This window comes from Balaenoptera physalus (assembly GCF_965194825.1).
Source record: "Balaenoptera physalus genome assembly, chromosome: 16".
NCBI classification, from domain to species: domain Eukaryota; kingdom Metazoa; phylum Chordata; class Mammalia; order Artiodactyla; family Balaenopteridae; genus Balaenoptera; species Balaenoptera physalus.
Genome location: NC_138898.1, coordinates 89,808,371 through 89,836,105, shown reverse-complemented (window position 1 = coordinate 89,836,105; position 27,735 = coordinate 89,808,371). Strand labels below are relative to the sequence as shown.

Genomic DNA, 27,735 nt, shown 5'->3' with positions numbered 1-27,735 from the left:
GAGACGCCGGCCCTCGTCCTCCCGGCCGTCCCCAGCTCTCGGTTCCCTTGCCGCCCGCCGGAGCGGGCCATCAAGGCCAGTGCATTCTGACCAGCTCATCTGCATTTAACGGGGGCTTCGAAAACTGAAAAACCGCTCTGGCCCCCCAGAGAGCCTGCTGGTAGAATTTCTGACGTGTAGAAGGCAGAGTGAAGGTGTTTTTAGAGGGGACCCCAGTCCCGTCAGGTGTCTGCCCGTACAGATGGCTGATCCAGGATGAGGTCAGCCAGAGGTAGTGCCGCCTTGACTTGAGCAAACCCGGCGCACCTCCACAAGCACTGACTAAGCACCTGCTGTGTCCCAGGCCTGGCAGAGGAGCTGTGGGAAGATAGAAACGAACACGACACCAACCAGGCCCGGCCTCCACGGGCACGTGCTAGATCAGAAACCACAGGAACGGCGTCGCCAGGGCCAAGGGCTGGGAGAAAGGTCTGCACGTGCGAAGGGAGACTTCTGTTCAGAAGCCCCCTAGAGACCACCTAGGCCGGCTCCACCTGTAGCAGGTACAAGGTTGAGCCCCGGAGGTTGTGCACCGGCCTGAGCCTGCCCTGCAAGGCCATCGCACAGCCAGGACTTGAACTGGGCCCACTGCTTCTGGAACTCTCTGTGTGTCACATGGAGCTGCCCTACTGGGACCTCCCAGGACACCCGGAGTCGTAGAGGCCTCTCACAAATGACAGATGGTTTATTCCAAGCTCGAGGGATAGGAAGTGTGGTTGAACCCTGTCCAGGACCCCGCGCAGGCAGGCAGGCCTTGTGCGTCGCCGTGGGTCATGAGATCCTCACTGAGTGAGGCCGTCAGAGAGCCCGCCCTCCGGGCTGTGCGACCACCTGCCCCTCCTCCCCGGGCTGGTACGGCTCCTGCTGGGAGGGCATCACGGGGCGCGCGGCGGTTTCTGGCGGGGCCAGATGTGGACCTGCCCGCAGCTGCAGCAGGTGTGCCTCGGGACGTGGGGCTCGGCCTCTCCTCACACCCCTGCAGGATCCTCTCCTCCTCGGCTGCAAGGGTTTGTGCCCGGGATCGGCAGCCTCCGCCCCTTCCCCCGGCCCCCGCACCCCAGCCCCCCTAGGTGTGGACACAGGCTGGGGACCGGGTGTTTGCTGCTGGTTCCAGAGCCACATTTGGTCCCCAGGGAGGACATTGTTATTTTCGCAAACTCCCAGCATCCTGCCTGTTTGATACTTTGGGTGACTTGAATCCAGTCCTTCCCATTCCTCCCAAGCTCCCCACTCCCTGAAAGTCAAGTTCTCTCACTGTCATCCCATCTCGGGCCTGTGTGTCTGTAGGGTCAGGCCTGGGCCTTTGCAGGCTCCCTGCTGGGGTCTGGGTGCCTGCAGCTGCCATGACCATAATCTGGGCCTGGAAGGTGACCAGGGTGACATTGCTGGGCTGGGACTTGAGACGGCTCTGCCCACCTGCCTGTCTTCAGCTCAGACCCCAGAAAGGGAAGCCTGGGATTTCTCATCGTCACCGCCTCTCCCTTCCCACCTCCTCCGCAGCAACGATGCCCCGGGACCCTCAGGCAGGACGCTGGCGTCATGTGGGTGGCCCGGGGCTCCCCGAGTGCACAGCTGGTGCCGCACATGAGCCTGGATGCAGGGCACAGTCTCCCAGGAGACGGGAAGCAAAAGCCCCCGGGTCCTGTCTCTCATACCCGGGCATCTTCCCGACCCCTGATTAACAGGCTCCTGTGGACCTGAGGACTCTCCGTTCAGGCCCGTCTCCTGGAGATCAGCTCCAGATGGGCCTGGGAGGGCCGCCCACGTGGGGAACGGCGCAGGACCCAGCCTGTCCTGGCTCAGTGCCGATCGATGCCCTGGCCGGCTGCTCCTAGTGAACCCCCCTGCCGCCTGAGCCTCGCCCTTCCCTGCACTTCCACTAGATGGGCTGCCTTTTCTCCCCCATCAAACCCCTCCTCCCGCGAGGGCCAGCTCCACGGTTGCGTGCCCTGTATGTTTCTCTCTGATGCTCCAGTCTGCGGCGAGCCCTCCCTTTCTGGCACTTCGTGTGTCATAACTCAGGACGTGTCGTCGACCTGCTGAGCGGGTCAGCGCTAGAAGACAGGGCTGGGGCGTGCGCTGTGCTCCCCGGCAGTGGCGCAGGGCTCGGCGGTGCAGGCAGGTCCCCCCTGCAGCAGAGGAGCTCTGCTGACCACCTGGTGGGCCTCAGCCTAGGGCCTCCACTGCGGGGGACTTGTGGGGTCCAGGCCTCCCCGCTCCCTCAGGGGCCGCATCTGTGAGCAAGCTGGGGTCCCCAGGGTCAGAGGCCCTGGAATTGCTTGGCCTTAGTCGGCAAAGGGCCATGGAGAATGCATCGCCGTGCCCTGGACCTTCTCTGTACATCTTAGGTGTTGGGTGGAGAAACGTCTCTCCTTTTATTCTTACACGTAGACTTTTCCAACTTTTCCATCCGTTGCATTTTTTAAAGAAGGGGGTGAAATAAACGTTCTGTCACATGTTATAAGAGTTGTGTTTGAAGGGAGCCCTACAGAATAAGGATTGTAATTTGTCTCCACTGTAGCCAATAAGAAAACAGGACTAGAGATGACGTGGCAGATTGCCGCCTTCCGTCCTTATGAATAGATGTGCGTGTGTTGTACACGCACGTGCGCGCACACACACACACACGATTTGTGTCTCAGCCTCTGTTGTGATGCATTAGCACTGACTCTGTCTCTGGCATCAATTAGCGTTAAACGCTGAATGGTGTCTGCCTTTACCACACGGAACCAATTTTTAAATAGGGGAGGGTGGTACAAAATAAAAACCCTAAAAGCGATTCTGAAAACAATTCTGTGAACTCTAAAGGGAGAAATCTGGGGAAAAAAACAAACAACACGTCAGCAACGCCCCGTATTAAGGGAAGGATCTGCAACGCTGCAGTCCTCAGGGTGGGCCAGCAAGCAGAACAGGAGCCCGGAGGCTGGGCCGGCTGGAGAGAAAGCGGAGGGACGTCCCAGGGCGCCCGGTGGCGGGCCCTTTCACAGGGATGCTTCCGCATCTCCAACACTGAGGTTTTGTCCATCAGAATTGGTAAGAAAGAAAAGGACAAAATGTAGGAAAATAAAATAAAACAAAAACCATAACAAGAAACAGAGCCTGTCTCCTGCCCCCCAGTCAGACCCCCGGGCTTCACCCCTGTTCTCACCTCCCTCCCTGAGAGTACTCAGCTTCCCGAGTTCCTCGTTCTCTGTTGGTTTGGGCTTCGTTTTGGGAACTGCTGAGGGAGAGAACAGAGGGCCCAGTGCTGGAGAAAGTGGTCAAGGTCGTGGTTCAGCCACCGGGGCCGGACGGACAGGCGTGTGTCCCAGGGACCCTGTGTGCCCTGCTGGTCACCCATCCACACACGCCATCCAGGAGACACCAGGTCTGTGCTGGTCCACCTTGCCTTTCATGTCATTAACTCTATGACTGTGAGTTGATTTCAAAGACATTTCCACCTGTGGGTGTCAGTGGCCGGCACTCAGGCAAAGGGGCGGCAGCGGTCACACCTTGGAAATGTTGGGGGTCTGGTTCCAGACCACCTCAATGAAGAGATTCTGGCAATAAAGTGAATCACACGCCTTTTTTGGTTTCTCAGTGCATGTAAAAGTGATGTTTACACTATACTGTAGTCTGTTAGGTGTGCGATAGCAGTATGTCAAAACAAGACAGTGTACTTGATTGAATGAAAAATACTTCATTGCTAGAAAATGCTAACCATCACCTGAACCTTCAGTGAGTCATAGGAGGGACACCAAAGGTCACCCTGACAAATACAACGATAGTGAAAAAGCTTTAGCTATTGTGGGACTTACCACAGTGTGCCGCAGAGACACGAAGTGAGCAAACGCTATGGGAAAAGGGCGCTGATAGACTTGCTCGGCTCAGGGCTGCCACAGACCTTCAATTTGTAAAACACACAGTATCTGTGAAGTGCAGTACCGCGAGGTGTGCCTGTAGCCCGCCCGTGTCCCGCTAACGTAAACTTCACGTCGATGATGGTTCTGAGAGTCAAATTCAGCTGGGTGCCCAGTGTTTGCCTTGGCTACATCTGGCAACCCTGTGAGGGAAAAGCAAAACGGGGGAGACTCACCTGACCTGGCAGTCCCTGGGCTCTGGTTTTGCGGTTCTGCCCTGACAGTCCTCAGCGTTCAGAGGGGGCCCCAGGGTCCTGCTAAGGCGGCCAGAACCAGAAGGGAAGGGGCTGGAGGCGAGCCAGCCCCCGGGCCCTCTGTGCTGGGTGTGGTGGCTGAGAAAGGTCAGGAGGGAAACGGAAACAGAACCGTCCTGCCCCGGAGACCAGCTCCCCGTGCAGCCGCGGAGGGTCCGGAGCCAAGGCCTCCACGTGCCCAGCAGCCCGGCCCCGCCGGCCCCCGGTGGGCAGAGCCTGGACCGGCTCCTCAAGGAGACATGCTCGGGGCCATTGGCAGCCCCGACGCGGCCCTCCTGGTGGCTCTCTGCCCCTGAGCTCACGCTGGGGTCTGTCGCCCCTCAGCCAGGAGGAGTGTCGCTCTATTGGACTTGCTGGGCTCCTCCAGCAAGATGGACACGCGTGGATCGCCCACGTGGCGAGTCCACTCAAGTTTCCCAGGCACGCGTGTCTGCGTCTGATGGGGAAAATGACCTGCCGAGGTGCTTGTCACGAGGTGAGGGCGTCACCGAGGACCCGGGAAGCCCCGCGAGGACGTCAGGGCTGCAGCAGAGCCGCAGCGCAGCGCCCGGGCTCGAGGGAGCACGCGGCAGCTCTCGCTGGTGAAAACGTGGTGACTCTGGCACGTGCGCGCGTGCGTGCAGGGCCCGCTGTGTCTCGGGAATCACCCTTGCTGTCTGTGCTGTCCTGCTGGAGAGTTTGGGGCGCAGAGGATCCTGCACTGTCCACATCCGCTTGGTTCCTGGGTTTGGGACCGAGTAGCAAGAAGTCACAGAGAAGGGGCTCATCTGAACAGCCAGATCCTCGTGGCGCCTGGGTTCAGGGACGAGGCTTGAAGGGTGCGAGCTTGGACAGCAAAGCGTGCGGGCGTCCCGGGGCTGCCGTAACAGGTCACCGCCAGCGGGGCGCCTAGCACAGCAGGGACCTACTCTCCCACGGTTCTGAAGGCCAGAGTCCAAGATCAAGGTGTCGGTCAGCTCTGAAGACACGGGGAGGCATCCTCCCTGCCTCTCCACAGCGGCCACGGCAGTCCTCGGTGCTCCGTGGCTTCTAGACGCATCCCTCCCACCTCTGCCTCTGCCTTCACATGACGTCCTCCCTGTGTCCAAATGTCCTCATCGTATAAGAATCTTTGGGTCTCTTTATAGTCTCAGCATTTGTCAAATAATTGCTAGATTGTATGTTGCCTCTTAAAATGTGCTTTGTCTTCATGGATCCATCACGTTGAACGTTTAGGTGGCCGTGTGAATTAACTATTATAATACCTGATGGCGTTCACGAGTCCAAAGTCTGCGATTATGTTTGCAAGCAATTTTGCTGTCAGTGCCCTTCAAGCTGGAAGGCCGTCCTGTTGTCTTCGTGTCATTGGAAAGACCCAGAGAGGATTGGTTTTGGCGTTGTTTTTTTTTGGGGGGGGGTGGGCGGGGGTTAGTCCCGAGCTTGTATTTGTAGGACTCAGGACAGCACACCTGCAAATGTTTGTGTAGCATCGATTTCCAGACGTGTAATTGCTGGATTAAAAGGCAAGTGCATTAAAGACTTAGACAAATAAAATGGATTTGCCCTCCAGGAAGAAGCCAGTCATTGCCTTAGGGCCCTCCCTACCACTGTGTGACCTCTTCCTAACTTGATTACATCTACAGAGACCCTGTTCCCAGACGAGGTCTCACGTCCACAGGTACCGGGGGCTAGGACGTCGGCATATCTCTTGGGAGGACACAGTTCCACCAACAACAGAGGGGCTTTCCTACCAAAGCTGTGGCCTCCGTTCAGGCACCAGGACGCTGTGTAGCAAGGCGCGGTGACATCACTTAGGCAGTGGCCTTAGTAGAGTCACAGGAATCCAGGGGCCTCGTGACCCCTCCAGCCAGGGGTCACGTGCATGCTCTTGGTCCGTCTGTCTGGTCACAGTTTGGGAGGTTTGGTCCTTTACTCGCTGAGGATCCCAGAGGGGAAACTGCAGCCCAAAGCCCCTAAGACCGGGGTTGGTGCTGCGGCCTCATTGGGATTCTGTGTGGAATGAGACGACCTTTCTTCTCCTGACAGATCTGTCAGCCACAGGGAAAGGGACGGTTGGCTGGGCCCTGCCTGACCAGCCCCTGCACCCAGTGTGGGTGTGCACGGGTCCTGGGCTCACATTCTCCCTCGAGCTGACCTCATCACCGAGCTACCCGTCACCTGGCTTCCACCGGGTTCTTAAGAGTCAGACGAGCCCCGCCGTCACGCGCTGACATGGAAGAGGGAGCTGTGGGTTCCAGCCCTGCGCCTGAGTCGGGCAGAGTGGGGGTGGCCGGGCACGCGGAGGGGTCAGTGAGGGTCCCAGGGAGACGGCCACGGCCTGGGTGGACAGAAGGGACAGGGGCTGAGGGGATGGGGTGAGGCCAGCGGCGGACGAGGCGGAGCCAGGCCACATCCACGGTTCCCTTCAGGCCCTGGGTTGGCCCGCTACGGGCAGCTTCCTCGCCCGTCTGTGACCTGGGCCACGGTCTCCAGCCTCAGCCCTGGGGCTCGGGGGTTTGGGCCGGACGTGGATGAGACGCCCGTGCCCGCACTCAGGCGCCAGGAGCCCCAGGCTGCGGGGAAGCAGCCTCACAGCAGGCTCTGTCCCCGAGTTCCCCGCGCTCCTCATCCGTGTGACACCTGCCTCTTTGCTTGCAAACAGCTGAGGGCCCTCCGTGTGGACTGGTGAATCCCTCCTAGCCAGGCGGCCACATGAGAATCCAGGTCCCCTGACTGTGGTGTCTTTGCAGCCCCCGAGGGACGAGAGCCTGAACGGCCTCCTGCAGGGATACAGGATCTACTACCGGGAGCTGGAGAACGAGGCGGCCTCGGCCACTGAGTCCAAGACGCTCAAGACCCCCTCCGCTCTGCGGGCCGAGCTCACAGGTGAGCCCTCTCCTCGCCCTGCACGGGCCCGTCAGCAGGGAGGTTCCTGTGACCACGGCACATCTGCTCCCGCCAGGCCTGGGCCTCAGGGGCTGCAGGAGGTGTGGCTCTGCCCCCTCCCGCCGATGGTGCGCACGGCCCAGGGCACAGCGAGGTGCCGTGAGCAGAGGCCCCCAGCCGGTGGGGGACCAGGGAGGCTGCCTGGAGGAGGAGCCATCTGCAGTGATTGTCGGGGTACAAGGATGTCACCGAGGATGTGACGGGAAGCGGGGGATGCAGGGCCCAGCGCAGCTCGGTGCGGGTAGGCAAGCAGAGCGGCAGGGGCTCAGGTGGGGCAGGGGTCAGCCGGCCAGCGCAGGGCGTGTGCCGCGTGGGGCCTCTGGGCCTCAGGAGGAGGCGCAGCCGGGGCTGCCCCAAGCGGAGCAGGTTTGGGGTGCACGGGGCAGCTGCAGGGAGCCCCGGCTTCTCTCCCAGCTCATCTGCCTGCTCGCCTGCACCCCGCCAGGCCCCTCCGCGGGCTCTGACAGTCCTTCCAGCGGCCGTCGAGGGAGCTCTGGAGCTGCTGGGGAGGCCGCCGCGCTCCCGCCTCCTCTCTCTTCCTGGCGAGCCACACACCGTCAGAGGAGATACTTGAGCCTTAACACCTGCGCGCCGGGGTCGGGGGTGGGGGGCCGGCCGGGGAGCCAGGTCCTGCTCGGGCCTCGCGTCTCGGCAAGGGTCACACGTGCTACGGGCGGCTCCTTGTGCCCCCTCCCCAGCCCGCCTTTGGGGTCTCGGGGCTGCAGCTCGGCCCCGGCCCCCCCAGGAGGAGGACTGGCTCAGTCGTGACCCCCAGTCTCAGCGTCACCCCGGGTGTCCCTTGCTGACGTCCAGACCGCAGCGAGCGTCTCCCTGGGCTGTGTCACAAAATCAGATCCGTGGAGTAAGAGGGTCCGGTGGGGTCTGTGCTCCTGGTCCCTGTTTGTCGTCTCCTCGTCCCCTTCAGCCCGGGGCTCCACCTGAGCACAGGTAGCCCGACAAGGTGCCTGTGAAGGCGTGGCCCGGGAGACGCCGCTCTCCATCTCCTCCTGCGCTGCTTGCGCTGCTTGCGCTGCTTGCGCTGCCTCGCGCCAGATGCGCACTTGACCCGATTAACCTGAGGGGTGAGCACACGCCACGCCCTCGCGGGCCGGGGGGCCTGGCTGGTTCGCCAGGCGGCACGGGGGCCCCGGCGAGCGGACCCCGCCACGCGGGGGCTGCAGAGGCTTCCCGGCCAGGCCCCTGCTCCGCGCCTGCGGCCCGTCATGGCAAGAGCTGTTCCCTGCGTGCTGATGGCCTTTCTGCTCTGCTTGCCCCTAATAGCCCAGAGCAGCTTCCAGACCGTGAACAGCAGCTCCACGTTAACGACATACGAGTTAACACGTAAGTGACGCCGCCCTCAGCGGGAGCCGTGTGACCGCGTGACCGGGAGCAGCCGCGCAGCGTGGCCTCTCTGGGGTCCAAGGGGAAGCCAGCTCGGACTCGTGGCCCTCGTGTCTGGAATTCCCCCTCCAATACTGCCTCGCAATATGCCGGAACCGCCAGGGAGACAGGAAAGGAAACTTCTAGAAGCAGAGGCTGGGAGTGGGGGTACCGGCAGCTGGTCTTCGAGTTTGGGACAGGAGGAAAGGCAGAGTGGGCAGATCTCCTCTCTGGCTCCTTCGACGTATTTTTTAAGCCCCTTTATTGTTGTGGTAAAATACACATAATACACAATTTACCATCTTCACCATTCTTCAGTGGCATTAAGCACATTCACACTGTTGGGCAACCATCCCCACCATCTGTCTCCAGAACTTTCTCATCTTCCCAGACTGGGACTCTGCCCCCATGAAACACGGAGGCCCCTCCCCCTCCCCCAGCCCCTGGTCCCCACCCCCTACTTTCCATCTCTGTGACCCTAAGCCAAAACATTCTGGAAGGTTCTCCCCGTCGTGTGGCTTTCCCGAGGCCCCAGGTGCGTGCCGGACCACCTGGGTGCATGGTTCCTGCAGATCGTGCCTCCCAGCGAGCGGCTAGCTCAGCAGAGGTGCAGCGGATCCGACCCCCAGGCCCTCCCTTGAAGGTGGTCAAGGTTCTGCCTGCCCTACCGGGCCAGGGTCTCACTCCGTCTGTCCCTACGCTTATGGAGAGATTCTGGACCAAAAGGCAAGCCCGGGCCAGGCCCTGTGTCCTAGCTTCTTCCCCTCAGAAGAGGAGCCTGCCGTCGCCTTTCCCTGAGTGCAGGATGGGTTGCGTCTTTGCCTCATGAGTGTCACTAATGCCGGGACAGAGGGTGGCAGGCCCCTCGCAGACCTCTCTCTGCAAGAAAGAGCTCTTCCCCCGCGTCTCCTCAAGGGGCACTGGTCCCCCAGCGTGGCTCACAGAGGGAGTTTTCTAAGAAAGGGAGGGGGTCCCGCCAGCTGACCCCTGTCCCCTGGCCCTTGCAGATCTGAAGAAATACCGTCGCTATGAAGTGGTCATGACAGCCTACAACGTAATCGGCGAGAGCCCAGCCAGCGCGCCCGTGGAGGTCTTCGTCGGCGAGGCCGGTAGGTCCCGTGCCCACCCCCAGCCCGGAGCTCAGGCGCCAGCAGCGTCCGCCTCGATGAAGGTCACTTTGCTGGTGGGGCAGGAGGCCTCCGGTCATGGCTGGAAAGAGGCCGAGGGCTGGGTGTCCCGACGGGGGGAGCGGCCACGTCTTGATTTTGAGATTCAGGGGTGTTTGACGTCTGGATTTATCAGGACCTGCTCTAGGGGAGCGATGCCGTCACCTCCGTGGGAACCTAGGTGTGTGGGAACCTCCGTGTGTGGAGGGGGGATGTTTGTCACCTGCCGTCTCTGGCTGGGCCCGGGCAGTGGCCCCGGCGCTGAGTCAGCCTGACCATCTGTAGCAGCCCCTTCCCAGGTCTCGAAAAGCCACGTGGATCCATGTTTGTACCCCTTTTAGGGAAGAGGTGGCCCCTGGGTTTGTTTCAAGGACCGTCCCTTCTGTGGGGCTAACCCACAGGGAGACGTCGTGCCCTGTGTGGAGGCCAGAGTGCGCCTGCCCCCAGCTGCCCTGCAGCGAGCTGTGCCGCCTGCCCTCTGGCCCACAGAGCGACCCCGCCCCTGACGCCCACCGCCCCGCCGACGGCCGTCTCCTCAGAGCTTGGCAGATGGCCTGGGGGTTCTGCTCAGATCTGCTGGTGCGGAGTTGGGAGGGTGAAGGATGGTTGGAATCCCTCTGAGGACAGAGACCCAGGCTTGCAGGAAGACAGAGGTTCTGGTCACTCGGCCGGCGCACAGAACACATCAGGTGACCTTTTGCAATTTGGAGAGGTTATCATTGTGAACCAATCAGCACTGAGGGCCTAGCTTCGCAGGACTTTTCTGGAACGGTCCCACAGTATTTTCGTGTAAGCGAGGATAAACCAAGTGAGCCACCAGGAGGTCGCATTGGCCTCTACACGAAAGTCTGTCTGGGGGGCAGGTGGAGGTTCCTTGGAGCAGGTGGGGCAGGGGCCAGGCGTCCCAGGAGGACGTGGGCCTGGCCACAGAAGAGCCCACGCGGGCAGAGGGGGGACGTGGCAGGGAGGGGACATTTCAGGGAGGGGACGTGGCGCGTGCCATCCGTCAGAGCGGGCGCTCTGGGCCCTCGCTGGGCATCAGTGGGGGCCTTCGTGCCACTGGGTTGAGGGGCGCACGGCTGGCCAGCTGGGACCTGCAGAGCTGCCCTGTGCACCGCCAGCCTGCACTCCAGGGAAAGGACCCAGCCTGCGGGGGCCCGGGCGCTCCGGACAGGGCCTCAGGCCCAGGACCAGGGCAGACGTCCAGAGAACAGGGCTGGAGCCCGGGCGGGAGACCCGGCCGGCACTGGGGCCGCAGCCAGCCAGTGGGCGACCGTGGGGTGTGCCCAGTTCATGGGTCTCCTTCTGCGTTTGCTTGTTTGTTGTTTGTTTGTTTTGTGGTAAAGCACAGTTAACGTGAAACGTGCCGACCTCATCACTGGCAAGCGTCCAGCTCAGGGGCATGAAGCACATTCCCCTGTTGTGCGGCCACTGCCCCCTGCCCCGTCTCCTCTAGGCTCCTTCATCTTCCCAAACAGGAGCCCCTCACCCCGGACAGCCTCTCATTTACTTTCTGTCTGTCAGTTTGCCTAGTCTAGGCACTTCCTAGGCGTGGACTCACCACATTTGTCCTTTGCACCCGCCTTCTCTCGCTCAGCGTGTTTTCTGGGTTCATCCGTGTTGTAGCAGGTGTCAGACTCTGTTCCTTCTCGTGCAGTAAGCATGTCCACTGTGCGCAGACACCACATTTTCTTTACCTGTGGGCCCGTCAGTGGACACCTGGGTGGTTTCCACCTCTTGGGTTTGTGGTGGAGCTGCTGTGAACTCAGGGGGACCAGGTGTTTTTCCCAGGTGCTGAGCTGAGGCCGAGCCCATGTGGCCTGGCCCTGATGCAGGGCGCCGGCCGTGCCCACACCCTCCATGGGGGACCCCCCCAACACACACCCGCCCCCGTGCTGACTCTCCCGGGGGGGAGGGCGGCTGCGGAGAGGGATGGAAGGAGGTCGTCCATTGGCTCTGCCACCGCGGCGTGGGCGACAGACTCCATCAGGGACACGGAAGGCAGGGCCAGGGCACAGAGGCGGGTGTTCGGCCCTCAGCGCATTGCTCTGCCGTCTGTGTTTACGCTGCAGAGAATGTTCTGAAAGGAGGATGGCAGTGCCTCCAGCGTGGCTGCCACGTACCCTTTGCCCTCCCAGTCTCCGCCTCTCACAGCCCAAGGGCCCCTGTAACGGTTTCGTTCTGCTGCTGAGCGGTGCGGCTAACCAGGCCTGCAGAAGATGAAGTTCAGCGGGACCACTTTCCACCCACGTGGCCAGACGCTTCATCATGTTGCACACTGGTCGGCATGAAACGCTCAGACTTGTGTGAAAACAGCCTGGAAACAATACGGTTTCCCGAGTTAGACCGCCCTGAGCGTCTGAGTGTCGGCTCGGCCGGTTTCCGGCTGTGTGATGCTGGGCCAGTTACTTCACCTCTCTGAGCCCTGGCCCTGAGGACCGTGGTGCAGAGGGGAAAGCTGCGGGCTAGGAGTGAGGAGACTGGGGTCCTTGTCCCAACTCTGCTCCCAGCTTGCCTGTCCCACCTGCGGGATAAATGTCCAGGACACGCCTGGACTGGTCAGTCAGTAAGTGGTGAGTGAGTGACTGAGACCCTGTGTGGTTACTGGATTGGTCTGACCCATCTACAGAACAATGAGAGGTTGAGAGTTAATGATCTTTGGGTCCCCTCCAGTCCAAATATGTAATATTTAAATCCTTTTAACCTCAGAGAGAAAGTGTAATCTTTAGGAGATTTCTCACTGAGATTGATTTCTGAGTCCAGGCATTTCAAATTGGTAAAAATAATACATTAGTAAGGACTCCAGTTTGCAAGAGTTAGAAACCCAAACAGGCTTAAGCTGAAAGAATCAATTATCAATTCACATAACAGAAAAGTTGAAGAGCCTGGGTACAGCTTCAGGCATGGCTGGATCCAGCGCCCTAACAGGCTGGTCCCATGTCCTCCCTTGGTTCCACCCTCCTCTCAGCTCACTCCTGTCTGGGGTGGGCTCTTCATCCAGGTGGCCCTGTAGCTTCAGGCAGCAGGAAGAGAGCCTCCTTTTTCTATGGTGCCTACAGTGGCAATCCACTGGCCCCCGTTAGCCTGCCTTACACACCCATCTGCTGCAGCCAATGGCCTGAGGTCCCAAAGCCAGGGGATAATGTCATCTCTACCTGGACCACAGGGACCGCATGGGAGGAGGGATCCCCAGATCCCCAGGGGAGATCTGGATGTGCTGCCAGAAGGGGACTGGGTGTTCGCTCTAGCTGTCGGTGTGGCACTCATGGCAGAGTTTTCCAAGGGGCCGGAGCTGCTTCTGGGAGATGTGTCTGTGGGTTCCTCAGCAGGACTGCTGTGCCAGTCACCCCCGCCCCCGCCCCTGTGAAATCTCCAGGCCCAGCTCTGTGTTCTCGGGGTTCTACAGCGGAAAGGAGCCCATATCCTGGCCTTCAGGACACTTACTACTGGAGGACGGGCCCCACCTTCAGGATAAGGCTGCCCTCCTGCCTGGGACGCATCTGTGTTTCCAGACCTCCCAGGCTGCTCCCCCGAACACACGCCATCCCACCCACACCGCGCCGCATCTGCCGGGAACCCCTGCCCTTCCCTCCAGTTCCTGGGAAGACCCCCCAGTCTTCCGCTCAGCCCAACTCCAAGGCCAGCCCCTCAAGGCCTGGCCGCCCTGACCCCGGCCTGGGCAGAACTAGGGACCCCTCTGCTCCGGAACACGCCGCCCGCTCTGCTCTCTGCACCTCCTGTCTGTGATGCAAAGACCCGTCTCATTCACCCCAGTGTCCAGGGTCCTCGGGGCTCCGTGGTTGCCTGGAGCACAGTAAACACTCTGAAATGTTGGGGGAGTGAAGGAGGAGGAGAACAGATTTAGACAGAAAGGAAGGAGGGAAGCAACGCAGCCTGGTCGACACCAGAATTACACAAGACAGCAAGGCCAGAGCTCTTAGTGCCCCAGAGGGAGGAGACCCCCCGGGGCCCAGGGAGGTGAGGGGAGACCCCAGAGGGAGGGCTCCTGCCCGAGGCGCCTACAGCCCCAGCTCCCACCTGCCCTGCAGCCTCTGCCCTTTCGGGGGGCGTGGTGGCTGAGAATCCCCAGGGGCTCTGACCCCACGAGGGGCCCCGACAGCAGCAGAGCAGACCCAGCCCCTCCTAACAAAGCCTGAGGCTTCCATCTGGGCTCTTGTTCCAATTGGGTCAAAAACGGATCCTTTCCTGAACCCCTTGTAGGGAACCATGAGGGCAGAGCATGTGTTACCGGCTCTGGGGGTGGGGACCGTGGAAGCAGACAGGGGCCACCCCCACCCTGCTAGCATCTTCTTCACCCGGGAAAGGGGGTGACAGCACCCCTCCTCGTAGAGCAGGGACCCCCTCCCGGACCCCGTCAGCGGCTGCCCTGACCCGCACATCGCAGCCGCTGCGGAGGACCAGCAGCCCCGGGCTGCACCCTGCGCTCGCCTGTCTGCTGCATGCGGCCCCTGCTCCGGCCACGTGCACGGTCCCTGGAGGTGCTGCTACAGCCCCCCTGAGTTGGGATTGATTCCCTGAGGCGCGGGGCCCGGGGCCCCCTGTCACAGGTCACGGCGAAGATTGTTAGTGGATTCCCTTCCCGGCCACCTGACCTAAGAGGGCCGGGGTGGAGGCCAAGGTGAGCGGTCCCTGGCCCCGTTCATCCCGCTTCCCCCTGAACCTCGGCCCAGTTTTAAAGCCAGAGCGGATGGACTCTGTCCACATTCAAACCATGCCACCTGCAGAGCTGAGACGCACACGATCCAGGCAGAGGAGAAGGAACCCAGGGCGAACCCAAGGTGGGTCTGGCCAGACAGGCTGCCGTCGGGCAGGAGCAGTTCCGGGCCAGAGAGCGACTGAGTCAGCCAAGTGCTGGGCCTGGGCCGGACCTGACGCCCCGACACACCTGATGTTCACAGACTGTCGTGGGACCAGGACTGCGGGTCTGGGGTGTAGGGTGAGGGAACTCCGCACAGCCCAGCAAAACGCGCGTGGGCTCTGCGGCCCGGTGTGCGGCCGTGTGGCTGTGTCGGGCTCCAGCTCTCACTGGACACACGGGAAGAGGGGGGCAGGGGCCCCGGCGGGCTGCTAGTGGGGGTACCTGTGCGTGAGCCTCACAGGGGAACAGCCTCGCTCCAGAGGGGGAGACCCAGGCCAGTCTCGGCCATCACCTTCCTGCCGTGGATGTCACCATCACGAAGGTCCCCGTGCAGGGCCTTCGGCATGGCACTGGCCTGTCTCTCCCTTCTCATCTCTTGCTGGAGTTGGTGGGTCCCTCGGTGCAGGTCTGAGCCCCAGCCCGCAGTTTCCTTGTGTTGTTCTGTGATCCCAGATGTCCCAGCGGCTCGTCCCTGATTAGACCCGGGGCCGAGGTCTGCCCTGTCCCTGAGACCCAGAAGGGGGGAGGATGTTGTCGGTTCTTCAGCGAAGGAGCCAGGACTCGCTCTGCGTCCGGTGGGATGTGCCCGCGGAAGCTCAGGTCGGCAGTGGAACGTCCGGACTGCGTCGCTGGGTCCACGATTTTTGGGAAAACAGGCAGACATGCAAACTCAGTATTTATGACCCTTCAGTCATTTCAGAGCGGCGTCCGGGTTGCCTTTGGTGTACGCGTTGCTTCGGAAGACAGGAAAGTATCTTGAAACTCTTGGTTTGGTTGTCGTTAAAGACTCAAAAAACTGCTCGAGTGTTGTGGGTTCTGCCTGTCTTGTACGGGCTCCAGGTGTGTGATTACCGTCGGTTGGGACGAGAGGAAAATCCCGCGTGTTTCTGCCCCCCTTCGTGGCAAGCGAGGGCAGCCCTCGAGCCTCGGGGGACAGAAAGGGTGTTGGAGGCGCGCTGGCCTGAGACCGCATGTGACGCACCATGAGTGGCGCTCGTCTGAGAGGCGTGAGCGCGGCTTCCCTTCCCGCAGTGCACGGGGCCCTGTCCCCGGGGGTCCCCCGGGCACTGCTCGTGGAGCACAGGCCACGGAGGGGTGAAACGCGCGGGCAGGTGCTCTCTGTTTCAGTGGCCAGCCTCACCTGCGGGCACAGCGGCGGTGCTGCGTGCGGGTAGGGGCGTGGACTTGTACCCGGGCCATCGCCGGGTGGAGCGGCCAGGGGACAGCCTGCCGTGTGCCGGGCGTGTGTCGGCACCACCGCTTAGGCGGGAGTCGCTGTCGCCATCTCCCAGAGGAACAGGGGACGCTCCGAGATCATCACCCAGTCTCCCTGGGGCTCTGCCCCCTCGGCGCGCACACCCAGGAGCCAGTGCCTGGAGCGCAGCCCGGGGCTCCCGCGGAGGGGGCGTCTCCAGCACCCGACCCAGGGCCGCGGGGCCTGGAGGTGGAGGATGGGTGCAGAGTTTGACCGTCCCCTCGCCGTGCCAGGGAGAATAGCAAGATACCGCTCGGGCCTTTGCCGCCTCTCCGGGCTCTCTCCCCTGCACCCCTGACCCCAGGACGCCTGCTCTGAGGCCTGCGTGGGGAAGGAGACAAGGAGCCCAGCGTCCGCGTTGGTTTTCAAGCGCTCTGCAAGCGCAGTGGGGGCGGGGTGCCAGGAGCAGATGCGCCGAGAACTCGGGGTGCCCCCGGGACTAGGCCAGTAGAGCAGTCAGACGCGGCCCCGGAGGTGGGCAGGAGGGAAAGCGACCGGCCCTGGCAGGGCCTCGTTAATGCTGGGACAGAGGGCGGGGCAGGGCCCCCCCGGGGGTGAGCTGGCCCCCAGGCCCCTCCCGCGGGAGCCCGAGGGACCTCTGGAGCCACTCTCCACCCGTCCTCCACGCCCCGCTGGACTGACCCTTCCTGGGCCCAAACCCCATGCCGTCGCTGCTCCGGTTCCTCCCCTCCGTGCGTCCCCGTGTCTGTAGGGAAGCACGATGTGCTCCCGTGAGTGGCCCATGGGCGCCCCCGGCCCCGCCCCAGTCTGCCCCCCGGCAGCACCTCGGCTGCACCAGGCCCACCCTGCGTTCTTCCCGCCACGGTGGGGTCAGCCGCTCCCCCAAACCCGGGCATCCCTCTCACGCCCCCCGGGCTCCCCACGCCGCCCTGCCTGGGTTCCGGCCTTTCCTAGCAGACACGGGAGCCCGGGAAGCAGTGGTAGAGAAATGACACTATTCCTAACTTTATTTCCATCAATGTAGGAAGGTTAGAGAGAATATTCTAACGCGTAGCACTTTGTTTGGAAAGTATCGCAAACGCCACACAATTCGGAGTCCGTGTCCTCGGCCAGAGTCTCCAGAGAACCCCGCGGTTCACCCGACCGGTGGCTCGCAGCGCACCCCTCGCTAGGCCCCTGAAGGCGGGGAGACCCCAGCCCTGCCCTGGACGAGGGCGCCCTCCGGGCAGAAGGGAAATGGCCTCCCGTGGGTCCTGGAAGGGGCTGAGGCCATCCAGGGTCAAGCCACACGGGGTGGGCCTCTGAGTGTCACAGAGCTCGGGGTGGCCAGGAGCGGGGCTGCAGCTGAACTTTGCAGGCAGAGTGGACACTGGACCGTCCACCCCAGGGAGGCACCGTCTCCATGTGGGCGGCTGGGGAGACGGCCACCCGGAGTCGGGTGTTCACACTGCCCGCTGGGCTCCCAGCAGCACGGACGGAGCCGGGGATCCAGACGTGCCGTGACCCCGTGTCCCACCCGAGCCCAGGTCTCAGCCCAGACGCTGGCCAGCTCTTGCCTCTCCTTCCCAGTCCAGCTCTTCGTGAAAGAACCTGCTTGCTTTCGTTTGCCTTATGTTGTTTAACGTGGGGAAATGAGGGAAGTTTGAAGTAGACGGACTAGGAGACAGAAGGCTGTGCACTCCCAGGCACCGTGACCATCTTCCCCCATCTCGCCACCCACCTGCCTCTCTGCTCCCCTGTTCTCAGACATCATGTCCTTTTTTGTAAACCTTGTATCGTTTTATTCAAAAATACCTTAATGTGTCTCTAAAAGAACTCTTTCAAAAATATGTGTATATAACCACAAAGCCATTATCACACCCAGAAAAATTAATAACAGTTTCTCAATATAATCCGTATCCAGTCAGCACTCAGACCCCCAGGGAACTGCCTACTCCTGCCAACCCCAGTTCTCTCCTCCACGGCCACCCTGCCGCTCCCGCCCCTCCGCCCTTGGAGCTTCTTATCACCAAGTCGAGTGGGTGCTTCTCAGCCCTGGTCTCGGTCTGACCTCTGACCCTGGCCGACTCCGGCTCGGCCTCCATGGCACCTGGACGTGGGAATTGGAGGGAGACCCCCTCCACCCCCGCTTGTGTCCTTTGCCTTGGCTCACAGACCCACCACACCTGAGGTGTGGGGCTTAAAGGTCACCTTTGTTTTACAGATGAGAAAAACAAGCACCAGAGTTTCCAGAGGGTTCTTCAGGAATGCTTAGCTGGTCAGGGGTCCTGGGATGCACCGGTGTGGCCACTGCATCCAAGGCCACTGTTTTTCTCTTAGAGAGCAAGGCCCCTCTGGAATCAGCATCAGAGCAGAGAGACACGGGGTTCAAAAATGTGGAAAATCAACGGGTTAACCAGTCTGTACCCTAGTAGAGCAGGGTTCCAGACCAGGCCCTCAGGCCAAACCTAGCCAGTGCCTGTTTTTGTAAATAAAGTTTTATTGAGACGCCCATTCCCTTACATACAAAGGCAGAGTTGAGTTCTTGCAACAGAAACCTTCTGTCTCTTGAAGCTTAAAATGCTGCCTGGCCCTTTATGGAAAGCTTCCCAACTCTGCCCTGGGGAAGTAGCTTGGGCCCTAGAGTCGGCAGACCCAAGTTCAAATCCAATCCGTCCTGGGACAAGTGACTTAACTCCTCTAGGCCTCAGTTTTCTAAGGGGGAAAATGAGAATAAGATCCTTTCCCTACAGCATGGGATGCAATTGGTTAATTAGGGACCGTGAATTGTGTTATGCGGGCCAGGTCGGCTACGATACAGTCATGGTCTGTCAGGACCTGGATCTTGCCGTGATGGGAAACTCACTCTACAGGCAAAGAGGAAAAAAAGAAAACCCACAGCAGTCGCGAGCAACGTAGCTGGTTTGCTTGAATGGCTTCTAACTTTGCGTCTCGTAACGGTGGTAGCAATGATTAAGCTGATAAGATGGTGTGAGCAGTGGTGATGATGGGAAAACAAAGGTCACTGCTGGATGAAACCAAATGCTGGATTTGTTTGGCACTAACCTTTATCACGGAAGTATCTGTAAGAAAAATATGCTTGTTCTTATGACTCTGGAACTCTCTGGCCTCCACCTCCTTTCATATTGAAACCACTGTTTTTAAAATAGTCTTTGGACGCTCGGCGTCCTAGGGCTGCCGCTGCCTGGTCCGTGGCTGGAGCACCTCTAATTCTGTCCACATGTGTGAACGTGCTCTGTCAGAGCTAAGAGTCCTCGTTAACTCACCCCGTCCTTGGTCCGAGGCACCTGTAATCAGAACCACTCAAGCTCCTGCACTGCTCCAGAATTCTGTAATTCTGCCAGGACATCCACCAGTGAAAAGGCAAGGAGTTTATCCTAGATTTCCTGTGCAAACTCATGGGGCCAAGGCCACAGCTGGGTCTGGGCTGGTTAAGAGGACATGTTGACCTTAACAGAGGGTGTTTCACTGGAACACCATGAAATCCTGCATTTGCAACAGGGGCCACACCAAATTCCAGCCAGCCTCTGGCAGCGCAGGGCGTGCAGTCTGGCCTTGGGCTGGGTGCTTTCCCTGAGGAGCTCACACTGGTCGGGGTGTATTAGTTATCTGCTGCTGCGTAACAAATTGTCCCAACGTAGCTGCTCAGACAGCACACACCTGCTACCTCGCAGAGTCTGTGGGTCAGGAATCCAGGCTCAACGTAGCTGGGTCCTCCACCTTGGGTCTCTCACAAGGTGTCGCCAGGCCTGCAGCGCTGTCCAAGGGCTTGACCAGGGAGGGCCCCTTTCTGAGCTCACGGGTGGTTGTGCGCAGGATCCCATTTCCTGGGCTGATGGGCAGAGGCCTCCCCGAGGTCCTCGCCTGGCCACCTCTCTGTGGCGCATCACCATACAGGCTGGTTTCCTTAGAGGGAGCTGGTGGGGGTGAGAGGAGCCAGGAGGGGGCACCAGCAGGAGGGGCAGCTCAGGCGCCCTGACCTGCCTGCAGGAGACTGCCCACCCCACCGCGTCTGCCATATCCTACGTGTCAGAAGGGTCGCGTGAGGCTGTGAGCCCCAGGAGTGGGGTCCCTGGAGCTGTGACCAGGATCCATGGTGACACACCTGGGCTGCTCTCGGTTCATACGGGAACCACCAGGGAGACGGACATCTAGACGTGTCAGCGCATGGTGACTCGATTACCTACCGTCTCTACAGGGACAGAGCCCACATAGGAGCAGTGTCCTATGTGCCCAGTGCCCAGATAAACCCTCGGGCGATTATCTGGACAGAGAGGTCACCTCGGGGATGAGCTTGGGGGCACCACGCACCCCTGGCCGGGCCTTGCTCTGCTCTCACACCACCCATTTCATTTCAGCTCAAAAACCCTTTACATCTGGTATTTTCTCCAGTCTTACAAACAATGGCACTGCGGCTCAGAGACTGAACAGAGTCCCAAGTCCCACCAGCTGAGCCCAGACCTTAAACTCGCCAGCCAGGGCTTCTTCCACAGCCTCCCAGCTATGGTCTCTATAGCCTGGAGTACATGGCATTGATTTTTTTTGAAAATAGTTTTTGTCACCAGTTTCCTGATTCTTCTTGCTAAGCTTCCTGGGAGTTGTTTTTGGTCCTGGCTCAGCAGTGAGGTGATGGAGGACAGGCTGGGGGCCGGAGATTGGAGGGGAGGACGGCAGCGGGGGTGAGATGTGCTGGTCTGAGGGGGCTGCTCCAGGAACCCAGGCACGTGGGGCTGAATGCCCTGCCCCCCCTACCCACCCACCCCACCCACTACCCCTGCCCCGGCCCCTGGAATTCCCCTGGGAGGGAGGGAGGGAGGCTCAGAGCCAGGCTGCCTGGGTTTGTACGAGGCCAAATCCACACACTTGCTGAGTGTGTGACCTCGGGCCTGGTTACCGGATCTCTCTGGGCCTTAGTCTTCCCGTCCGTGTAATGGGCAGTGACTTGTACCCACCTCCCCGGGTTATGAGGATGAAGTGAGCCCAGATGAAGGGTTTGGAAGAGATGCCTGATCCCCTGGTGTGAAGGGAGCACCATCGGTATCGGCGTCAGCGCCATTCACATCCCACTGACGGATCCCTACGTTAACCAGGAGTTACAGCAGACGTTAGCACCACTGTGTTTGTCGTCACAAGTCCTGGGGGCTCTGGAGAGATGGGGGCTGTCGGCTGAGAGAAGGGTGGTGTGTGTCCCTCATGTTCGTTACAGATTTATCAGATATGATCTCACTTTTGTCTGTTGTAAGCTCTGTTAAAAATTACTTTGTAATGTCAACGGAAATGCTCATTTATGGACCTGAGTTCCTGCGGGCGGGGCTCACAGCTGCCTGGCATCCTGGTGACCGGGCGTTGGACATCCCGTTTGGTGGCAGCAGTGACTCACAGCCTTCTTCCAGAGGAGGAGGGGGCTGCACGCCTGCCCAGACGTGGCTCCTTCCTGGGTCCTTGCGATCTGCCCCCTCCTTCCTTCCTGGGCCGAGTCACTGCTTGTCCCTCGGGGCCGAAGCCCCACCACCCACGTAAACCTCCTTTATGGACCGAGGGGGCCCAGAGGCCACACAGTTACCCAGATCTGGAGTCCCTCCCCGCCGGTTATTCCCGCTTAGGGGAACAGATGTGTTGGCAAAGTTTGCTGAGAAGGTGAATTACATTCGAGAATTCTGTTTCCTACTCACTTTGACAGGAGATCAGAAAGAGTGTTTGACCAGAGAAGTGTTGGTGTAATTAAAGTGAACTGATGAATGTACAGTTTTTTAAAAATCACATAAAGAAATACTTATTTCATTATATTAAAACATTAACAATGATCCTCAGATCATCAGTTAAAAACTTGCTCTACCCAAGTAATAAATCACTGGCTTACAAAGAGTGAAAGTCAAACCCGAGCACGGTCTGGCCTGGTCCAGCAACAGCAGTTCCAGCCCCCGGACGCCCGTCTGTCGAGTCGCCGGCAGACGCCCTGCCCCCCAGCTCTCCACTGCTCCTCCATCCCCGCCTCCCTGGCCTACGGTCCCGTGGTAGATCCCCCCTATTCCTGAAGAGCCAGCTGGATGTTCTGTTTCTAGGAACAACCCCACGTCCCCCAGCCAGAGGTGACCCCTCGTGGCCCTCTGACCCTGTCCTCGCGTTCTACCTGGTACTGTGACTGCTGTGAACGACGTTCTACCTGGTACTGTGACTGCTGTGAACGACGTTCTACCTGGTACTGTGACTGCTGTGAACGACGTTCTACCTGGTACTGTGACTGCTGTGAACGACGTTCTACCTGGTACTGTGACTGCTGTGAACGACGTTCTACCTGGTACTGTGACTGCTGTGAACGACGTCTCCTGTTGAACCTGTCTTGTGCGTCCTTGTGTCCACCCGCCCCTCCGAGCTAAGCCGAGGGCCTGGTTGATATTCAGGAAAACGTCAGCGAGGTTGCTCTGTGGCGACAAATCACCCCCAAGTCTCAGCGCCTGAAACACCACCCGTGTGTTTTCTCTCGCACGTCCCTGTCCTTCACAGTCAGCTACGTCTCTCGTGCTCCCAGACACAGATGGGGATCAGCCCCCCTGGGGGCCCCGCTGGTCTGGGGGTAAGGAGGGGTCGGCGCCATGGAACGCTCTGGAAGCTCCTGCTGGGAAGGGCCGGACCTGCATGTAACTACTGCTCCCCTGTCGTCGGCCAGACCAGTGTCAGAGGGAGGCGTGCAGCTCCCTCGGGGGGGACTGTCTGCAGGGTGGGTGGGCGCCCCCCGCCGCGCCACGGGGGCAGAGTGAGCGGGCGAGCGGGGGCCGGATGGTGAACGGTCCCACCCGAGCAGCTGACAAGCCTCTGCCCTCCCAGCCTCGGCTGTTTACCGAATGCCTTTGAGGCGTCGTTTCCTCTCCTTGCCGTGGTCTGAGCGCACAGCTGCCTGCGCAGCTGCCTCCCTGGAGCAGAGGTTCTGAAAGGTTGACGTGGGCGCCCCGATGAGCCCAGGGCCGCCCAGGGTCTGCGGGACACAGAGCCAGGAGCCCGTGAGCCCGCGCCCCCCTGTCAGCAGCAAGCCTACACCGGGTCAGGGCAGCCGCCGTGTGTCCCTGACGCCTGATGGCCACGTCGGGGCCGAGCGAGCTGGACAAAGTGCTGCCCTCCCTGCTCCGTGGGACCCGCCCGCCGAGTCCGGCCCACAGCACCCAGCTTTGCAGGGCCTCTCCCAGTGCTCAGCCAGAATTTCAGAAGATTCCAGAAATCGCTGGGATTCCACTACTGTGTCAGGTGCAAGGAGCCCCCAGAAGTCCAGGAAGCTTCTCTATCACCGCCCTGCCCGGCCCTCTCTCCGGGGCTGGGGTGGCAGGAGCGATCCCTCGAGGCCGGTGGGTGACAGCTGTGAGACAGCGTCGTCTGCCTGGGCCGAGACGCCGGATGGAGAGAATCTCCGCTCTGTGCCCTAACCCTGCACCCACCTTCCAGCGCTGTCTGAGGGCAATCTGCGTATCAGCAAACGCCAGGGACTGCCAGGCCGGGCCAGCGTGCTTTTAAAAACTAATTTCATGCCTTTTAACACAGCATTCCGAGCTGACGTTCGTGGGCGCCGTGCTCCACAGATGCTGAGGGTGGAGAACGAGAGGCTCACGACCCAGCAGACGCGCCTTCGGTTTCCAAACTGAGCGCCTGCGTGACAGAAGAGGGTCGCACCGGGTGTAGACAGATGGCCTTCCTGCAAGTCAGGGTCTCCCGTCAGGGTGGAGACCCCGAGGGTCTCAGGAGCCAAAAAATTAAGTCTTGAAACCGGCGTGCTTTGCTCTGTGTTCACGTGGGTTTCTCCCTCCCCTGCTGTGTTAGCATCACAAAAGTCCTTGTCACCTGCAGCATTTTTGTGGCCGGAAGGGGCTGTGCTGTAGGACAGCTGGGGGGCGTGGAGACAGCGTGTGGGGCTCAGCCGCCCAGGACGGGACCAGGGGCTGGCGGTGGAGGGAGGCTTTGTCCAGCCCGTGTTGACCCCAGAGCCGTCGTGGGCCCTGGGTTTGGCTGTGCTTCGAGAGGGAAACTTGGGGCACTGGGGCGACCACACACAGATGGTCCTAACCCACCACCAGGGTAATGGCTGTGCTCAATTTTGCCTTTCACATTTTAATCGTACAACAGTAATTTTGTGATCGAGTCGCCCATGGCAAACAGGCAGAAGACATTAACTTTATTTATGTTGTGGATTATTAATGTGGCTGTTAAAATTCCTCCAGTTAGTTTTGATTGAATTGTTTTTTTGTGTGATTCTGTTGTTTAATGGAGCGGTAAATAAGAATTTCTGATAATGAGGCCAAGCATCTGTCACAACAACCTGGTGTGGGTTATTAACATTTCCATTAACGGCAGGGTGGGCAGCGATAATACAGGAGCTGCACAGTTAGAACAAAATAAATAGTTGGTGTCAGGCTGAGTGGGTGTTAATTACTATTTTATTCTACACTGGTGGGGGGGGGAAGCAGGGAGGGGAAGACGCGGGGGAGGGGTGCCTCAAGGAGGTCATCCTCTCCCCAGAGAGACTGTGAGCTGGGCTGCCTCCCTCCACTGACGTGTGGTCCTTTCCATTCATGGCCCTAAATAGACTTGAGGCAAGAGGCAGCGCCCGGGCCGCAGGCGGGGCCGCGGAAGGCGAGGGTGCTGGGTTGGCGCCCTGCCCCCGCAGCCATGTCCCCGACAGCTCCGTGGAGCGCCCCAGGGTCCAGCCCAGCGTGGAGTTCACCGGGGGAGGGGTGACCCAGGTGGGAGGAAGGAGTAGCTCCTGGGAGGCAGAGGACAGACCGGCCGGCGGGGAGAAATGTCCCCAAATGTACACGTGCGTCCTCTGCGTCGTTCCCAACCTACCCGCGGCTGCCTGCAAGGCCACGGCCACGGCGTCCTGTCAGTCACCTTTCACCTTTGACCTGCACAGTGTGGCCCTGCTGACACCCACACAGCGCCCGGGGGCCCTCGGGGTTGGGAGGGAAGGAGTGGGACCGGGTCCTCCTGGAGGGCGCGGAGCTGTGGCCTCTGCGCTCCGTCCCCGAGGAGGGGCAGCTCCGGGTCTGCAGCCGTCAGCTCCACCTGGAGCAGGGCTTCGTACCCCAGGATCCGGGACTCGTGGTGGGAACACAGAAGCTTTTCTTTATTTATTTTTGGCCGCGAGGCCTGTGGGATCGTAGTTCCCTGACCAGGGATCGAACCCAGGCCCTCGGCAGTGAAAGCGCAGAGTCCTAACCACTGGACCGCCAGGGAACTCCCACAAATGCCTTTATTTTCTCCGAGTTCCACCTGGAACTTAGCATCTCCCTCGGTTATGAATGTGGCGACGCACCAGTGCCGCATCAGTGGGGCCTGGGACTCTCTCAGCAGCAGGGCCCCGGGTGTGCCCCCGGGTGTGCCCCGTCGCGGTGAGGTTGGCTGTTACTGTGCCGTCTCCGCTCATCCCGCTTGACCTCAGAGCCGTCGCTACAGCAGCTCTAAGCCTGACTTCAGGGCTCAGTCACAAGCACGTGGGTTACTGTATCACACCTTTGTTTTCCAAAGCTCTGCCGTGTCTCGATATAATCGGTTTTCTTTGGGATTCTCCAGATTTCATTTCCTGCATTTAAAAGCGTGGTTCTGAGAAGGGTTTGCGGTCATGCTGGCATACAAGCTGGGTGGTCCAGGGCAGGGTCTCGGGACTTCTCAGCAGACCCCGCTGCTCTCTCCGCAGCCCCGGCCATGGCTCCGCAGCACGTGCAGGTGAACCCACTCACGGCCAGCCAGCTGGAGGTCACGTGGGACCCGCCGCCGCCCGAGAGCCAGAACGGAAACATCCAGGGCTACAAGGCAAGGCGCTCTCTTGCTTAGTTTGGCTCTTTCTTCCAGGTCACTTGTGGGCCAGGGTCCCCAGCGGCCTGAATCCCCAGATCTCCCGAGGGCTCCGCTGGGACCCTGGCCGCCCTCGGCTCACCCTGCCCTTCTGCTTCCCGTCCTGACTCGCGCCGACGGACCCTCGGCCCCCAGAGCCCCGGGCATCGCCGAGCGGCTGGAATGGGCTCAGCCTGACCTTGCCTCTGGCCTGGGAGAGCAGGGCGCAGTTCCCCGCGCAGAGCTCCCCCTGCACCCCGTCTGGGAGTCTCCACTGCCCTTGCTGACAGTATAAGGGAAGCACTCAAGAGAACAGGTCTCCCCCCCAGCCCTGCCCTGGGTCCAAGTCTCTTGTTCGGTAGGTCCAGGATGGGGCCCAAGGATTTGCGTGCTCCTGGGAACCTCACTTTGAGAACCCTTACACTGACCTCTCATGATTCCCCATTAAATATCCCAGAGGTGGGATCCAAGAAAGGCAGCAGCCCGTTGCAGTCCGCGCATCAGGTGATGAACAGTGACACAGAGTTGGTGGGGGCACGAAGCCCTCCGCAGTGTTCTACCTCCAGCATCACCCCTGAGTAGGGGGCTCGGACCCCGTGAGACCAGCCAAAACCATCCTGAAGTGCCGTCCCTTGAAAATTCCCCACCTTCCTCCGGAGTGAATTTCCTTGTCTGGTCTGTTGAGCCCAAGTTGATCATTCATCAGACTCCATGGGCTAGCCTACCCTGAAGACTATTGGACCAATTAAATGTCCCTTTAAAAATGACATTTGTAGGTGTTTTGTGAAAACAAATACCATCCTCCACGGCAGGGCACCTGCAGTGATTAATGAGGTAACGGAAAGTCCCCTGAGCCCAGAGGCAAGGTGCTATTTATGTATGTCCAAAACATGTTTCCTAATTTCCTAATGATAGAGACGTTGAACTTGGATATTGATCTCAAGTTAGTAAGGCCTGTTCAAGCAGAGCGTCTCATCTGGTCAGTTCAGAGAGCAGAAGCCGAACTGCGTCTTGCAGGTGGATACAGCGAGGCTCACCTGCCAGCTCTGCTCCGGACTGGCCAGGCGTGCGGGCGCGGGAAAGCAGGCCCCAGGCCCCGCGCAGCCTGGCAGCCTCGGCTGCTGTGTGCGTGGGCCAGCGGCTCTCACGGCCTGGCCTCTTGTAGGCCCACAGAGCCGAGGTGGCTCCGTGGATTGGAGCTGTCTTTGGGTGGCCTGGCTGGCACTGGCTTGGGCAGTGGTCCTCAGCCAGCTGTCTAGGGGAGCAGTTCTGATGACCTGGCCAGCTGTCTAGGGGAGCAGTTCTGATGACCTGGCCAGCTGTCTAGGGGAGCAGTTCTGATGACCTGGCCAGCTGTCTAGGGGAGCAGTTCTGATGACCCGAGCAAACCTTTGTGCGTGGCATCATGTTCGCCCACGAGCGCATTAAAAACTAGACGAGGAGAAACAGAACCCAGGAGAAACAAGGGCTGCTCCAACAGGGCTGAGCCCTACGTGGTTCTTCTCCACGTTATTTTTGGCTGTTTTAACATCCAGAGTATTGGGTCACATTGATCCAAGCCTTCGATCTCAGCCTTAAAAGAAAATGTGGGAGCGTAGGGTAGAAGCTGGGGGCTTGTTCTACCCACAGGCTGGAGCAGGGGGTAGATGGGTCTCCCTGCTGTCCAGAAGCTTGGGGGGAAGGGGCAGGGCCCCCAGAGCCAGCCCTGTGAGAGAAAAGGCACTTTCCTGGCAGCCGAAGGAGATGCCACCGAAATGCCACCTCCATCCTCAGGCCCCGTCCACCCTGGCCTGGCCTCAGCCGCCCCCGACTCTGCAGAGCACAGCTCGGCCCCCGGCAGCACTCAGGTCCCCTCTGGCTCAGTGGCCACCTGTCCCCAGGCTGAGAAACAGAGGGGGCGCCACCCCTCCCCCCCACGCTGGCCTCCAGCCTCTGGCTCTTTCTGGCAGATCTACTACTGGGAGGCGGACAGCCAGAACGGGACGGAGAAGATGCGGGTGCTGTTCCGGCCCGAGACCACGGCGAAGCTGAAGAACCTCACCAGCCATACCCAGTACCTGGTCAGCATCTCGGCCTTCAACGCCGCCGGAGACGGGCCCAGGAGTGACCCCCGGCAGGGCCGCACCCACCAGGCCGGTAGGAGGACAGTGTGTTTCCTTTC

General features: G+C 60.3%; 1 protein-coding gene across 8 annotated transcripts in view; it reads left to right on the top strand.

The window, feature by feature from the left end:
- The window catches only part of SDK1 (sidekick cell adhesion molecule 1), a 1,005,745-nt gene that overhangs the window by 757,487 nt on the left and 220,523 nt on the right, over window positions 1–27,735 (top strand). For all 8 annotated transcript variants that reach the window (XM_082429098.1, XM_082429101.1, XM_082429099.1 and 5 more), the window contains 5 exons: window positions 6,922–7,057; window positions 8,399–8,458; window positions 9,505–9,606; window positions 25,438–25,553; window positions 27,524–27,710. In XM_082429098.1, coding sequence (XP_082285224.1) covers window positions 6,922–7,057; window positions 8,399–8,458; window positions 9,505–9,606; window positions 25,438–25,553; window positions 27,524–27,710 — 601 coding nt within the window. The remainder of the gene's footprint in view (window positions 1–6,921; window positions 7,058–8,398; window positions 8,459–9,504; window positions 9,607–25,437; window positions 25,554–27,523; window positions 27,711–27,735) is intronic.